This window comes from Chionomys nivalis, chromosome 26 (genome assembly GCF_950005125.1).
Source record: "Chionomys nivalis chromosome 26, mChiNiv1.1, whole genome shotgun sequence".
Lineage (NCBI taxonomy): Eukaryota > Metazoa > Chordata > Mammalia > Rodentia > Cricetidae > Chionomys > Chionomys nivalis.
Genome location: NC_080111.1, coordinates 7,319,073 through 7,335,033, shown reverse-complemented (window position 1 = coordinate 7,335,033; position 15,961 = coordinate 7,319,073). Strand labels below are relative to the sequence as shown.

Below are 15,961 nucleotides of genomic sequence, written 5' to 3'. Positions count from 1 at the left end.
GATGGGACCCCATCTGGTCCAGACCCGTGCTGGGCCTGGTTCAAGTATTCAGGTCCTCTTTATAAAATGTGTATATAATTCTGAGCAGTCTCCCTTAATTAATTAATTAATTAATTAATTAATTTGGTTTTCTAAGACGGGGTTTCCCTGTGTAGCTTTGAAGCCTGTCCTGGCACTGCCTCTGTAAAATGTGCCCATCTCTGCCTCCCCAAGTGCTGGAATTAAAGACATGAGCCGCCATGGTTCAGCCCAATTCTTTATGAGGGCAAATGGTTGAGAACTGAGGAAATGGTTAGCCACCTCTCCAAACTTCTGGCCACACCTTGCTCTATTATTATTATTATTATTATTATTATTATTATTATTATTATTATCAGCATGCAAAGAGGCTTACAAGTTACTGTAAGAGACAACCTCGTTTTTCTGGATCCCAATTTTAAACACGCCTAAAGGAGGGAAGTTGGTGGGCGAGCTCCCTTCGGGTGGGAAGCTTGGGCCTGGCTCCTCGATCCTGCTCGCCCACTCTCCCGAGCCCCGTTTCCTTCTCAACCGCACACTTGCTCTACCCACGGGGTCCGAGACGGCAGCGTTCCACGGGATCGCGGTGCGAAAGGGCCAGGCTGGAGGACTGAAGTCCTCCGAAGGCAGGGACAAGAAGCCCAAGCTCTGAGCGAGTGGCCAAAGCCCCGGCTCGAAGGGAACCCGGAAGACCTTCGCGAGCCGGCCGGGGAGAGGAGGGTGTGGCCGGTCGCCGGTCGCCGGGGCGTGACTTGCGTGGCAGGGGGCGTGGCTTGCGCGGCTGGGGCGGAGCTAGGGCGGCCGCGCTCGGCCTGGGCGCTCCGAGTAGGCGGGCTGGTGGGCGTGGCGACGTCGCGTGACGCCATAAAATGGGCGGAGCGAGGGAGTAATAAAGCCGGCCGGAGGGCGCGCTCGGCAGTCTCTGGTTGCGCGTTTGATCGGCTGCTTTGCAGTTTTGCTGTCGCGGTCTCTTCCCGGAGCCTGAGCCCGAAGGGGCACGCGCGTGTGTGCGTGTGTTGTGCGAGGGACAGCGAGACTCGGGCAGGGCGGTCCCCGGCTGCCTCTTAACCTTAGCCCAGGCGGCGGCAGTCCGCACCCTTGTTTGCTCGCCGCCCACTCGGTGTGCGGAGTGCGTCGTCTTTTTGATTTTGGAACTTGTGAGCGGTTTTTTTTTTTTTTTTCTTTTTCCTTCCTTTTGGCTTGGTGCCTCCAGGGCTGGTCTCCCCGGCCCTTGCCTAACCGCTTCTGACCCCGGTCACCAGCCCCGCCCCAGGTTGCTCCCCCTCCCCCGGCTCTGCCCCTTGGCCCCGGAGGGTGGGAAGCTTTGCCCAGCGTAGCCGCACCTGCCTCAGTATGCTTGGGGTCAACGACCCTCCGCTTTTTATAAAAGACATTAAGGCCGGACTGAAAAACTTAAATGTCGTCTTTATTGTCCTGGAGATAGGTAAGTGGGGTCCGCAGCCCGCCCCACGCCCTCGAGCGCTCGGACTTCTCCCCCCCCCACCCCCGCCCGCACCCCCACGTGCTCCCAGCCGCCCTAGGCCGAACTCTGTTTCTGCCCCGGGACAGAAGCCAGCCCTGTACCGTGTCCTAGGAGGGTGAGGCAGCTGCCCTGAACGGCCTCGTTATCTAACACATCTCTCCCCCCCACCTTTGGATTTTTATAAATCTTCACAGGACGCGTGACCAAAACCAAAGACGGCCATGAAGTGAGATCCTGCAAAGTAGCTGATAGAACGGGCAGCATCACTATTTCTGTGTGGGATGAGATCGGAGGGCTCATACAGACTGGGGATATTATTCGGTTGACCAGAGGGTAGGTGTGCATAAATTGGGGTTAGGTGTGGTGTTGGCCGGGTTATGGGGTCCTGCCAAGTTCTCAAAGTTCTTAAGTTGCCTGGCTCTTGCATGGGCCACTTCAAGAAGCTGTGAGCTGTTGTTGGTGGGCAGAATTGGCCTCAGCTCACCTTTTGCGGCTAAGCGTATTTCAGGTACAGAACTAACTCCTCACCTCTAATTCGAAAGGTTCGTTGTATTTTTTAAAAATACTGTATGTGAGTTCGTGAGCCTTTTTAGTAGGCTATTAAGACTGCACTACCTTTATGATCGGTTCATACATTTGATACAGTGTCTTCCAAATCCTTCCCTTTTTAGTGCCTTGAAATCCTGTCAACAGTTTTTGTTTAGGTGGTATGGGCATAAACTCAGTAGCTGGGAATTTTGCTCTTTTATCTTCCGTTTTTGGAAACAGTGTCTCCTGTATTCCAGGTTGTTTTTGAACTTTAAGATGTCCAGGAGAAAGAGCTTGAACCTCTGACCTACCTGCCTCCACTGCCCAGGTGGTGGGATTACAGGCATGTACCCAAATGTCCTGGGGATGAGCCAGAGGCCTCCTGCATGTCAGGCAAGCATTCTGCCATCTGAGTCCTAGCTTGAACTTAACATTTTCTGTGGTCATATTTGTACTCAGAAAAGGTGAAGACCGTGTCTCAAATGATTGTGAAAATGATTTCTTCTGTAAGATCAGTGTTCTTACCTGCCCCCCAAGAAACCCAAAATGCACAGCAAGTGGCAGACTGTGTCTGATACCTTCAGAATCTTTAGTTGGCAGACTGTTGGCTACAGAGGTGGAGCACTGTTTTTCATCAACTTTTACACTTTTCCCCAAATGTTAGTCTTAAGAAAAGGCCAGAAAAGAATCGTAGAAATCTGAAAGCCTACGTGATGAGAATTGTACTGATTTTACTGGTCACTACCAGGAAGATAGTTGGCACTTGATGTTGGCTCAGAGAAGCCTAAGTTCCCCGGGCAGGAGCTCTTTGACACTGTGGTGCAGGCCTTGCAGCATTTTCAGGAAGTGAGGTAGAGTGTCATCAAAGCAGGAAGTGAGAGTCAGGACTCAGACATCTTATTCTCAAACACTGAGTCATTGTGACACGACATTACATCTTTGTCACTTCGGCCAAGAAGAATTCCTTCTTTGGAGGCTATGGTGAAGACCATAACAACCACAACAATAATGATAGCAGTAAATATCTATTATAGGCCATATTTAAGCCATGAGGTAACATTGGTGGTTGAACAAAGAAACATTGAAAACCCAGACTTTGGTCTGATTCTGGAGGCGAGAGACGTGCTGTTCTGGGGAAACACACACTGCTGTGCCTGAATTATCCGTAGTTGGCACAGGGGAGCTGCTTTGCTCTCAGTGAGGACTCGCTCTCACCGGTCAAGTTCTCCACATTATCTTTTAGAGGAAAATGCCACACTGTCTCAAACTGTTGGACTGCAGTTAAAATTATTTTAAAACACAGGCACCTAATTTCAGCAGAAGGGACGCTTGTAAGATCCTCTGCATCACACGTTTAGAGGCAAACACGCATTTTCTACGCTCTGTAGACTTCTCCATGCAGAGCTCAGTTAAGGGGAAGAGGAAGGGAGAGGAAAGCCAGACAACAGAGGAGTTAAAGTGGGCTCTTGAGGAGGAGCTTCTGGCAGCGGAAATTGAGTGTCTGTGTTGAGTTCTTCCTGCTTCAGCCTTCCCGGTCAGGTCAGCTCGCCTTCCTTTAGCTAGCCCCACGCCTGGCTTTCCAGTTCCTCCCGAGGCTGCCACAGGAAGTGGCTAGGGCTACTGGGTGACAGAGCAAGGTCAAGCCCAGCCTGCACAGCTTAGGGAGCTTTCTGAATATAAAGCTTTTATTAAAAGCAGGATCTGGGAACCTAGCTTAGTGGCTGAGTGCTTGCCGAGTCTATGTAAGGAAGGCCTGGGTTCAGTCTGTAGCAGTGCTCAACACTTTCTCCTAGGGTTATAGTTGAGATGATTACGTCATAATGTGGCAGGAGAATTTTCTTTGTATCATTTCTCAGAAGAGTTACACGGGCTATATTTGACTGGACACGGTGGGTAGAAAGGTTGATTTGCACTTGTATCTAACACAGAAATACACTGGAAATGAAATAGAGCTCTACATTCTTCTGAAAACCCGATCTATCTCCCCCCCAGGTATGCATCAATGTGGAAAGGATGTCTGACACTATATACTGGAAGAGGCGGTGAACTTCAAAAAATTGGAGAGTGAGTATTGAAATACATCTTGTGTGACTAAGTTTCAAATAATGTCAGCAGAATAATTGGTGCAAACTCTAAACTGCCTAATTAGCCTTGGACACTTGATTCATGCTGTAGGGAGGTCACTGGATTAAACCCTGTCAGTACTCAGGTGTGTTGAGAGCAGCCCCAGTGGGGCTGGCCCTTCCTTTAGTGTCCTGTGTTAGGGATTACAGGATCTGGCTAGATGTCATGCATACAGAGATGTTGCGGTAGTGGGGATCAGCTCAGGGAAGAACCACAGGAAGTCACCCACTCACTGGTGGCTCGTCTTTGTTGGGGTCAATTTAAGACGGTTCCAAACTAGGTCTAGTTTCTTTTTAGAGTTGAAGAGCTAAGGAAACCCTGTGTGAACAGGGTGCCAAGTTGTGTTGTCAGTGACAGAAGCCCTGGGCTGACGTGGCGGCTTGATAGCCAATTATCTATCTTAGTCATGTAGAAGTTATTCTTTGCCTTTGAGTCTCTTTGCAGATTCACGGTGAACAAGAGGGATTGTGAGAGAATCAAATAATTGGGTGTTAATACAGGATATAGTTATTTAGGGGATTTTTTTTTCATCACAAATTAATTGGATTAGCTTGCTAACGTTAAGGTAATTCTTTGACACCGAAGGTTTTCATTCTTGAAAGTTAAGGAGGTTATACAAAAAACATTTGGAAGTCATTCTATTTGGCCTTTGCTTTGTTGCAGATTTTGTATGGTGTATTCAGAAGTGCCGAATTTCAGTGAGCCAAACCCAGATTACAGAGGGCAGCAGAACAAAACGGTAATTAATCCAAGTACATGGTATATTTTTATGATTGAGTTAATTCTGTCGGTAAGATAAACCTCTGATGTCCAAACTGTGATGAAAGGAATTGTGAAGCAATCTTGAGGGGATTTGGCTCAATGGATAGACTTCTTGCCTAGCATGCATGAAGGCCTGGGCTCCGCCCTCCTGGGCTCCGTCCCCCCTGGGCTCCGCTCCCCAGTTCTTTACCAGACTGGCGTGGTGGTGCAGGCCTGAAGTCCTGTTTCTCAGGAGGTTGGAGATAGGAGGAAAGGTCAAAGTCATCCTTAGCTACATAGCGAGTTTGAAGAGTTGGGGTCTATGAGACCCTGGCTCAACAGAAGAAATCTCTAAAGTAGCTTTTATTCCATAGATTCTGTGAGTCCGTATGCTTTGTAACAACAGATAGATGTGCTGTTTAGTATTTTGCAGAGTAAAGGTAATAATCAGGAAATACTGGGTGTAATAAAAGCTATTAAGCTTGGGTAAGATTTCTGAATGCCTTAACATTGCATGGACTTAGACAGATCATTAAATATCGTGGAAAATCACTTTTGAAGCCTTAAAAGTAATAAAAAAAAAAAGAAATTATTTTCTACGTGTGTTACTTCTGTCTTCATTTGCCGAACTTAAAACTTGTTTCAGGTGCAGAATGAGAAGGATAAAGCGAGCGTCAGTGCGTTTGGACCACTGGGTAAGACTTTGTCCATGTTTGTGATGACGTGCAAACATTCCGGGACCTATGAAAAACATAAAGGGAAAATTCTCTCTAGTTTGTGTTAAATGGGAACTCTAGGGTGAGCAAGGACACTCAAATAAGTGATTCTGTAGAAGTTAGAGGGTGCTTGTCCAGGCCAAGTGTTGAGCACCCTCTGTATTTAAACCCTGCTCTCTTGATTAGTAAGAAGACTTTTTGGTAACCCTCAGACAGATCTTTTTTCTGTGTTTACAAACGCATATATGATGTAGTGGCTGTTGATAATCTGTGCAGAATTGCTAGGTCTTCTGGCGCACTGGGACCTGTCCAGGAAAATGGTGCTGTAGAGTAAGGGCTGGTGAGAGCGACCTTTCTCCCGCAGACCTCGCCAATGATTGCCGGAGCCTGTGTCTTTGGGGAAGCATCCTTCTGCGAACGCAGTTCATTAGGGCAGCTGAAGGCTTTTGTAACCAGCTCACCTTGTGGAAAATCTGTCTGCCAATAGTTTTATCACATTGGAACACTGTGTTTGCGTCAAGCCCTAGTACTCAAACAGTTCTCTGCCCCTCTGATTTGCAGTACAGGCAGTTAATGATTTTCTTTATTCTCTATTCCTGATTTTATTGCTCATTAGGTTTTCTTCCTTCTGTTCATTCCGTACCGAGGTCATGTATTTGGTAAAACAGAGGCCCGGAGCCCACTTTTTTCCTTATAGAATAAAAGTGTTTGTTTCCTGTGCTATTTATAAACTTTTACTGTGTGTAAGACCTTTAAATGATTGTGTATCTGTAGCACAATATAGACCACTTCTGAAAATGATGCTAATTTTTTTGAATTCTTATCACAGGAAATGGTATTCAGACTGGCCCTGAATCAAGAGGATATCATCTTCCATATACTGGTAGAAGCAATGGCCGGGACCCCATCAATCCCCAGCTACCAGAAGCTCGTAGTAGTCAGACAGTCATGACCACAATCAGTAATGCCAGGGATCCAAGGAGAGCCTTTAAAAGATGACCTGAACCAAAGAGACACATGTAGTTGCTAAACTACCTGCCCTACTTGAACACTTAGTGCACTTTTTCATTGTTAACTGTGAAAAGTTTGTCTCTTACGGGTTTCCTTGTATATTTTTGGTTTGTTAAGAATGGTTGGTTTTTACTGCAAGCGTTAAGCTTCTCGGTTACATCCTATTGAAGAATAGAAACTCTGAAAGCAGGAACATTTATTTTTAGAGCAAGAACTTAACTGGGTATCACTTGAAAACCTGTCCCTGTTTCAAGGGTGAGTTACTTAAGACACCAGCTTTATATAACCTTGGCGAGTCTTGTGCGTACATTTTGTTATGTTTACCATAACATTTCATGGAAAATGTTCTTTTGTCTTAAACTGGGCTATGTCCAGCTGAAGTGATCTCCACCCCAGCCAGAAGCCTGACCAGTGCTGGCAGCAGTTTGAGTGCTTGTGACCCAGCCGTGACTGACTGCCTGGAGTGACTGTGCCGTTAAGATTTGTCCAAGGACGGAATCATCCTGCATTCTTGTTTAATTACCAGAGACCCAGATTCTTTATCAGAATTATGGAATAAAACGTGTAATATATAACAAGTTATCTTTAGAGGAAAACTGTTTAAGATAATGTTCTTACCATTTGTTACAAACATTGAAGAAAAGTTTACAGCGGAGTCCTTGAATGTTTTCTTTCTGAAACGACCATGTGGAGTATCGGTGGAACTGGAGGGAGTTATCACACCGCAGCAGTAGCTGTAGTCCTCCGGAGATAGGGTCTCCTGTAGCCGTGGCTGGGTGGGAACTCGTCACATAGACCACGTGGGTCTCTGAACTCCAGAGCTTCCTGTCTCCCTCGCCCAGGGGCTGTGGTGAAGTTGTGCACCAGCACCCCTGGCTGGTCTTATTAAAAACAAAACACTTGTGGTAGATAAATGACAGCCATGTGACGACCTGTTACAGGTCATCAGGTAGAAGGAAGGACACTGGGATGGGCACGGCCTCTCTTCTAGAGGAATGTGTATGCGCTTTAGTTTCCTAACCCAAATCACAGCCTTATTAGCAATGGCTTAAGAAGTATGTACATCTCTACTGCAGATGTTACGATGGGGGCTGTGTGTCCTGGTTCTGTATTACCTCTTGAGTAAATGTCTTGTTCTGAGAGGACACAGTTCAGTTCCCTGAAGCTGCAGCAGCCTTGGTCTGGCTGCTCCCCAGCTCTCCCCTCACCTCACACACGGTCCAATAAGTAAGTTTCTATCAAGGTTCTGTAGCATTTTGGTGCAGTCTGTGCCGGGTTTTGTTCTCATTCATTCAACAGATTTTCAGTTTGCAATGTACTAGTCTCCTCGTGGAGATTATCATAACAGTCGAGGAACTGCAGGGAATTTACCTATGGTTTATAGGTGCAGGGCCTTGATGTTATAGATAGTTGGTCATTTGTTCCTACATTAATAATTACAGCTAATTTTATTTTGTGATTTTTTTTTTATGATTTTTGTCTACACTGCTGAATGCTTCAAAAAAAGTTACCTAAGAGTAAAAGTAAGCTTGTGTTTTGTAACGACAGATGTTTTAAATAAAAATAATTTACAAGTTAATGTCGACACTTTAAGAGGTAGGAGCAGCAGTATCTTTATGTGTGGGAAGATGTGGTGTTAAAGGTAATTCTAAAGGATTTGAACTTTGACAGATTGAAGTATGGTAAGGTGTGGATCGTTGGACCCTCCATTCCAACTGCATTTTCTTCCAACCTGTGGTACCCAGGCAAGTCGTGATTAGGAAAAACAGCAGTGGTACTCCTGAGGAGTTAGGACTTGGATGTAGGGAATGACAGTAACTGCCGGTAAATGATCAGTCGAATCGTATGGTCAGAATGTTAATAGAGGGAATACCGGGCCCCATGTGGAAGTGTCAGTGTGCTCTGTGATACTGAGATTAAGTAGAACATGGCCTAAGATTTTACTTACGAATGATGCTTCTCTCAGTAATTTGACATGTTTTGTGGTTTGATGTATTAACAAGTTTCTTTTTTCTTAAGGAACACTTCCAAAACCAAAGCAAAGTGACATCCAAACAGTAATGACTAATTGCCTTCCCAGTCTGCTTGGCTGCCACTCATCAGGAAGTGATGGAAGAAAGTGTCCGCCTTCCTCCTCTGACGCCACCAGCTACCAGCGCTAACACGCCTTTCAACAAGACCCAGTGAAACCAAAACCATTAGTGTAGAAACGTATCTCTAAGGCTGGGTCCCCATTGTTTCCAGGAGCAGTTCTGGAGTGGAGCAACCATGTATGATCAGGCCAGCTTGTCCCTTTTGTCTGACCATGTGCCCAGAGTTGCCACAAAGTGGTCCCAAACACTGAAAAGGTCCAAAAATGTCCAGATAGCCAAACACTCAAGTTTGCCTTCACAGAAGCACTTAACCAGCCCAGCTTTCCTATACCGTACCAACTCCCTGTTGGACTCTTTCTCCAGTCTTAGTAGCTTGGTGTTAAAACTTGAAGAGTGATTGCTTTTAGAGTATGGTTTGAAGGTTAACTCGCCATCCATATATTTTAAGCTGTGCAGTCCAGTAGTACAAATGAGCTCCACAGTTTCCATTTACAGAGGCTCTGACGCGCGGTGCCGAAATGCTTTCCTTCTTGGGTGTCGTTAGCATGCTGGCTGCTGGCATGAAGCCAAGCTGTGTGTGTGACTCTTGAGGTTCCAGCGATGACTGGGAAGCCGCGGAAGCGACAACACTTTTCCCAAACAAGCATATGCCAAGCGCTAAGCTCACTGAGGCCGTCACCTGTGACCGCTGGGAGGCTGATTCTTGTTAGTAGATGAGGATCGGATGGTTGCGGTCATTTTCTGTTACAGGGACGGCAGGAGGGGGTTGAGGGCAGAGAGAACTGGCTAGTGAGGTCCTCACGTGCCGAGGCCCTAGACGGGGTTCGTAACTGGGAGCAGTTAAACAGCCCCACAGTTCACAAAGCAGCTAATGATTAACACTTCAAGCATGCGTCTGCTGACCATATTGTGACCTTTGAAAACAGCCCATCACCCAAGGAAGAAGCTAGAAAATGGTTTCCTAGGCATATTTAAGTTCTCTAGATGCCTCGAAGTTAGGTTTATTGAGAATATGCTAGAATTTGGATTCAAAGGCTATAGTCAGATTATTCCAGGTTTCTGAATGAACAAAGACCTGATAATTCTGAAGCCACAGAACACAGACTCAAAATCAATTCCATTAAGTTATTAAGCATTTGTGTATGATAACAGACCTGAAGAATTTTTTTTAACCTTTATGAGGTGTTCAGTGTAATAATTAACATTTCAGCCAATAGGTGTTGAAGCCCTTTGAAGAGTCAAGATACACAACCCGAAACGTTAGGGTGTGCCCTGAGCATTGAGGGCGAGATGACACTGCTGACCTATAGTATCTTAGATCCGCAGACTATTGACACACACTGAGGGGCTATCGGTATGCTTTAAAAAATCCCGTGCCTGCCATTTCCAGATAAAGATCATTGTTATTTAAAATTCATTCCCATCTGGATTCAAGCTAGGCAAGCTTTTTTTTTTTTTTTTTTTTTTGGTTTTTCGAGACAGGGTTTCTCTGTAGCTTTGGAGCCTGTCCTGGAACTAGCTCTTGTAGACCAGGCTGGTCTCGAACTCACAGAGATCCGCCTGCCTCTGCCTCCCGAGTGCTGGGATTAAAGGCGTGTGCCACCACCGCCCGGCTAGGCTAGCTTTCTTGTTCACAGACTGACTATGGAGTAATCTTGAATACACGTCAGGTAAAACCCAGATAAGATACATGGAGCTTTTCAGCGCTATGAACTGCCCTCTGACCTGGAAGGAAGCTTGGGTCAGGAAGACCTGCATCAAACACTTGGAGATCCTTGTCTCCTGTCCTTGCCCATATCCATTTCACAGTGACAGCGTGACTTTAGGATTGTTTTCTCATTTCCTTCTGTGTAAATCTAGAACATAAAAATTGTATTGAACAGGGAAAGATGTATCTAGAAAGATGTTTCTCTAAAGCACAGACTGACAGCCTGAAGCAAGTGTTTCTGAATAGAGATCATTTAGGACCTCTACACAGGAATGCTGGAAATTGTAAATTTGGTTCAAACAGAATCCCTCAAATTACACCAAAGCTGAGCTCAGATCTCCCTGAGAGGAGTTTTTACTGTGGCTCAGGCTGGCCTAGAGCTGCCCAACTTAAGAATAGATCTCTACAGAGGAGTAGGATGGGCTCACTGACCTATATCTAGTTAAAACTGACATCTCCTCCCTGGAAAGGAGGTTAAAACTTAAAGCTTTGCTCAAGAAGTGAATGTGGCATCTCAAACTCCTGTCACTCAACTCAATATGAAAAACTTGAGTATGAAAACAGGCTCAGAGGCATTGACGGTACTGGGGATGCGGAGGACACAACATCTCTACCTTCAGGTCTCGGTCCCATTTTAAGCACAATTCCCACCCGAGTTTGAGATATTTAGCCCTAAGACCGAGAATTCTGACCAGTTGGGCTACTTGAACAAAAATTGTCTGTGCTAGAGCCATCTACTGGAGTTACTGAGTAGTTTCTGTGAACAAATCTGGCTTAGCAAAGGTGAGAAGAGGGTCCACTTTCCATAGGGTAACAATTTTTATCTGCTTTATTCAGGAAATACATGACATTAAGAGGTAATCATAGTAAATAGGCAATAGAAAATTCCCTTTAAGCAGATCAACTATTGAATTGCCCCAAAGATACAGACAAAAGCAAGATTGCCGCTGGGCGGTGGTGGCGCACGCCTTTAATCCCAGCACTTTGGAGGCAGAGGCAGGGGATCTTGTAGGCCAGCCTGGTCTACAAGAGCTAGTTCCAGGACAGGCTCCAAAACTACAGAGAAACCCTGTTCAAAAAACAAAAGCAAGACCACCAAGACTGTTTTTCAAATTGTGTTTTACCCGATGTTTAGCTCTGCATCCATCGTATGTGTGACCGGTGCAGATACCCTGGAACTGCAGTTAGACATGGTTGTTGGCTGCCATTTGGGTTCTCTGCAAGAGCAGCGGGTGCTCTTAACCACCGAGTCCTCTCTCCAGCCTTTACTGGCAAGTCCTAGGATTGGTGAAAACTGTCACTAAAGATGCCTTTTGGCGAGAAGGAAGTAGAGCGTGAAGTTGCTCTTAGGAGCTGACCTATTGCTCAGTGGTGTTTTATGACAAATGGCTGGTTATTCATGCCGTTGTATGAACTTTGCATATCAAAACTCACATGTCAGAATGTAACGTGCAAACATGGTTTTGAGCAGAAGAGCTCTTGATTTGAGTCCTCCGACTGCTATTTACCAAAGCCATGATGCGAACCTAGCTTAGGACAGTGGGGCAGTCACGTCCTATGTGAGGAATCTGAGCCAATTTGTACAAAAAGCATCTCTATATCCAAGATTCAACAAACACAAAGCCCCTCACGGCTATAGGAAGTAAGACAAATGTTATCATTCCTCCATGCCATTTGGAAAGAATTCAGAAAATATCCAACTGAATATTAGGAGATTTCCGTGAATTTAAAAAAAGATTTTTTGGGAGTGGGTGTATGCAGCCCAGACTGGCGTTGAACCCTTGATCTTCCCTCCCCCTTCTAAGGCATGAACGACCGTGTCCAGGGAATAAGTTTTTATTTATTTATTTGTTTGTTTGTTTGTTTTTCAAGACAGGGTTTCTCTGTAGCTTTGGTTCCCATCCTGGAACTAGCTCTTGTAGACCAGGCTGGCCTCGAACTCACAGAGATCCGCCTGCCTCTGCCTCCCGAGTGCTGGGATTAAAGGCGTGCGCCACCACCGCCCGGCTAAGTTTTAAGTTTTTGCACCTTTCCCTGGTATAGAAAAGCACTTACATCACTGATCTACTGCGAGAACACATAGGGTTGGACTTGCATTACAAAGATCTGACCAACTGGTCAAATGGACCAGGCTTCATTCTCCTGTGCCCAAGAGGGCCCCTGACCTGCTTAGGAATGTGGAATAGAAGAGGGACTTCCTGTGGGCGACTGTTGGGGCTAGAGGACCAGGTCAGCGGCTTGGGACGAGCAGCAGGCAACAGAAGGAGGTATTCCCACTCACATGACTCTGCTGCTGTGCACTGGCACATAAGGCAATTTATGACAAAATATAGAATACGTTTTCAGCATTTTATAAGATGCTGAATTTTATAGACACCTGTTCTCACTACCTGCATTTTGTCTTAGCATCTCACTTTCTGTGTTTCACAGTCAATCCATCTGAATCCGTTTCGGACAGCATTATTTTTCTTGATATTCCAACATGGGTATTCATTGGAATTTTCAAGTTTTAGCGAAAAACTTATATAACAATGAAATGCATCTACTTTAGGTGAACTTCGGGGCTTTTTAAAAAAAGTGCCCTACGCTTCAAAAACCCGCTAGAAATTCTCTGTTATGCTTCGCAACACCTATAAAACCAATGTTCCCTACTAGCCATCAATCAATGTTAAAAATTCTTTTCAGTTTAAAGGGATTTATAGTTTTAGATTCCTACCTGGAAGCCCAAGCCCTCGTGGCAGACAGTGCTGAGCTGGAGACGGAAGCTAAAGGACCCGCTGAGTAGCGGCAGAGAGGACGGGGGACGGGCACACCGCTCTGACTGCTGGCGGTCTCAGCTAGGACCCTGCGGTAGGACAGGGCACCAAGTCTGGCATGGAAAGTTAAGAGCAGGACAGGTGCTCGGCTCGATTCCCAGACTCTGTGTGTGTGTGTGTGTGTGTGTGTGTGTGTGTGGTGCATAACAAACACCCTGTGCTGTTCTGTGTTTTCACAGCATTCGCTGATAGGGTGTATTCATTCAGTTGGCATACCTAGAATGCCCACATTGCTTGCTTAGCAAAGTTTACCCCTCTGTGTGTGTTTGCTCACAACACTGAGCAGCTTCACGGCCCGTAGAATTGTTTCTGCATTAATCACATCCCATTAGCATACGTTCTTATCACTTGGGGATTAAGGATTCTTCCCTGTAATAGACTAACTTATTGAGCACTGACGATACGCCAAGTTCTACGCGGGCAAATTCCCTACGTTTCGGTGCTTTATAAAATGACCCCGTGACGGAGGTGGTATCTTCATTAGAAAGATAGAGTATATTTGCCCGAGATCATACGTGGAGGAAATGACAAAACCCCACACACAAATTTCTATAATTTAACTGCTGAGTGATATTGATGCATTGAGGCTCCTGCTGGGACACTGGGTAGGGCTTCGGCAGAGACAGGATTGTGGTTAGTTACTAAATTTTCTAGGCACAGGGGCAGATGGAGGAGAGAAGCACAGACTTCAACATTTCACCCGGGATTAGTATGTTAACTGAGCACAGACCTAATTAATCCGGTCTGCAGTCAAGTACGCCAGCAAGGGAAATGTGGACTTTAAGCGTTAGTATGGCACCATTGCCACGAACCCTTAACACACATTTTAAAATAAAGTCTTACACTCCCTCAGTGCTTGAGAATAGAGGAGCAAAATGGCTCCAAATATATAAGCATAAAAAAAAAGACTGATAAATTTGACTGCATTTACAGAATACAATTAAAACCAAATGACAAACCAGGAAGCATGTTTTATTCATATGAAAAAAAATGTTCCTAACATATAGAAAGTTACAGAAGCAGACAAACAGGAGCCTTTCCAGTCCTGCTTAAAAGCATAAGTTTCTGTCTTAGGGTTTCTGTTGCTGTGGAGAGACACCACGACCACACCGACTCTTAGGAAGGAAACCATTTGATTGGGGCTGGCTTACAGTTCAGAGGTTCAGTCCGTTATCACAGTAGGAAGTGTGGCAGCGTGGTGCTGAAGAGGCAGCTGAGAGTTCTCCATTTGGATCTGCAGAGTAAAAGTGAGATTGGCCAGGCTGAGCTTCTAAGACCTCAAAGCCCACCCCCTCGTGATACACCTCCAATAAGGCCACACCTATAGTGCTCCTCCCTCTGCGCCTCTGGGGGTCTTTTTTATTTTTTTATTTTTTATTTTTTTGGTTTTTCGAGACAGGGTTTCTCTGTGGTTTTGGAGCCTGTCCTGGAACTAGCTCTGTAGACCAGGCTGGTCTCGAACTCACAGAGATCCGCCTGCCTCTGCTTCCCGAGTGCTGGGATTAAAGGCGTGCGCCACCACCGCCCGGCTTGGGGGTCGTTTTTATTCAAACCACCATAGTTCCCAACTTCGGTCACATGAGAATTGTTTTAAAATAACGCTGACGTACTCCATGTTTAGATAGAAAAAGCTATGGAAATTTGACGGCATGCTTTCTTGGTGACTGAAGAAGCAAGCTCTTTTATTCTTGAATTTGCCCTATGTCACTGTACTGTCGCTGGGCATGGCTCTCGGTAGCGCATAGCTACCAATAGCTTCCAGTAGCTGATAGCTGATCTCCCTCTTGACATGTCTTCATCTTCTGTACTGGCTTCTGCTTCAGGAGATGATCAAAGTGATGATCAGTGCCCACCAAAGACTAACCAGTACTTGCACACGGTACTTGCTTCATATTCTTGGAGTCCCGCGGTTTCAAACATGGACGAGTATAGGTTTGCCAGGGATAAGAAGCCGTTTAAGGAACCTCTGGGACAACCTGCCACCTAGCAGACATAGTGAATCTGTAGTTTATCCGGATCCAGCTGAGGTGCCAGCCTCCTTCATCCCGTGATGCGAAGAACAGGACAGGCTGATCCAACAGAACAGCTGATCTGGAGAATCCTAAGCGCACACCAGCGTCTGTACCTTTTTGAAGTGGTGTGCTATCCGTGGTCAAAGCTAGCAGAAAATAAGACACAATGGCAGAAGCCCGACAAGACATGCTCCCCTGTATTAGTTTAATATTGCTCATGCTGTTTGTGATTCTATACTCAATATCTGTTTTTGTTGTATATAGTTTTTTTTTTTTTTTTTTTGGTTTTTCGAGACAGGGTTTCTCTGTGGCTTTGGAGCCTGTCCTGGAACTAACTCTGTAGACCAGGCTGGTCTCGAACTCACAGAGATCCGCCTGCCTCTGCCTCCCGAGTGCTGGGATTAAAGGCGTGCGCCACCATCGCCTGGCTTGTTGTATATTGTTTTGTATTGGGTTTGGATCGCTCTTGTTTAGACAAAAGGGGGAGATGACGGGGGGGGGGGGGGAGTCTTGTTAACCAATAATCTTTAAGAGGTGGGTCTTAGTTAAGGCGTGGCTTTGCTGGGACCCAGGTACAAAGGTTTGCACCTCTGTGTGCAGGCTCTCTGCATCTCCCCCTCCCCTACCCCCGGGACATTGCTGTTCTTGGATTTCTCATTTCCTGTTTTGTGAGTTTTTCTCCTTATAATAAATAAAATATAATTGTTTTAT

At 45.7% G+C, this 15,961-nt stretch overlaps 1 protein-coding gene across 2 annotated transcripts; it reads left to right on the top strand.

The window, feature by feature from the left end:
• Positions 1-964: 964 nt before the first annotated feature.
• Positions 965-8,133, top strand: Nabp1 (nucleic acid binding protein 1). 2 transcript variants are annotated; one of them, XM_057758659.1, is made up of 6 exons: positions 965-1,462; positions 1,696-1,834; positions 4,022-4,093; positions 4,817-4,892; positions 5,541-5,589; positions 6,440-8,133. In XM_057758659.1, the coding sequence occupies exons 1-6, from the start codon at positions 1,372-1,374 to the stop codon at positions 6,607-6,609; spliced, it is 597 nt and encodes a 198-aa protein (XP_057614642.1). In that variant the 5' UTR covers positions 965-1,371; the 3' UTR covers positions 6,610-8,133. The 2 variants fall into 2 exon arrangements, with proteins under 2 accessions (XP_057614642.1, XP_057614643.1); XM_057758660.1 differs by lacking the exon at positions 965-1,462 and adding an exon at positions 2,287-2,422 and having other exon boundaries at positions 1,758-1,834.
• Positions 8,134-15,961: the final 7,828 nt, after the last annotated feature.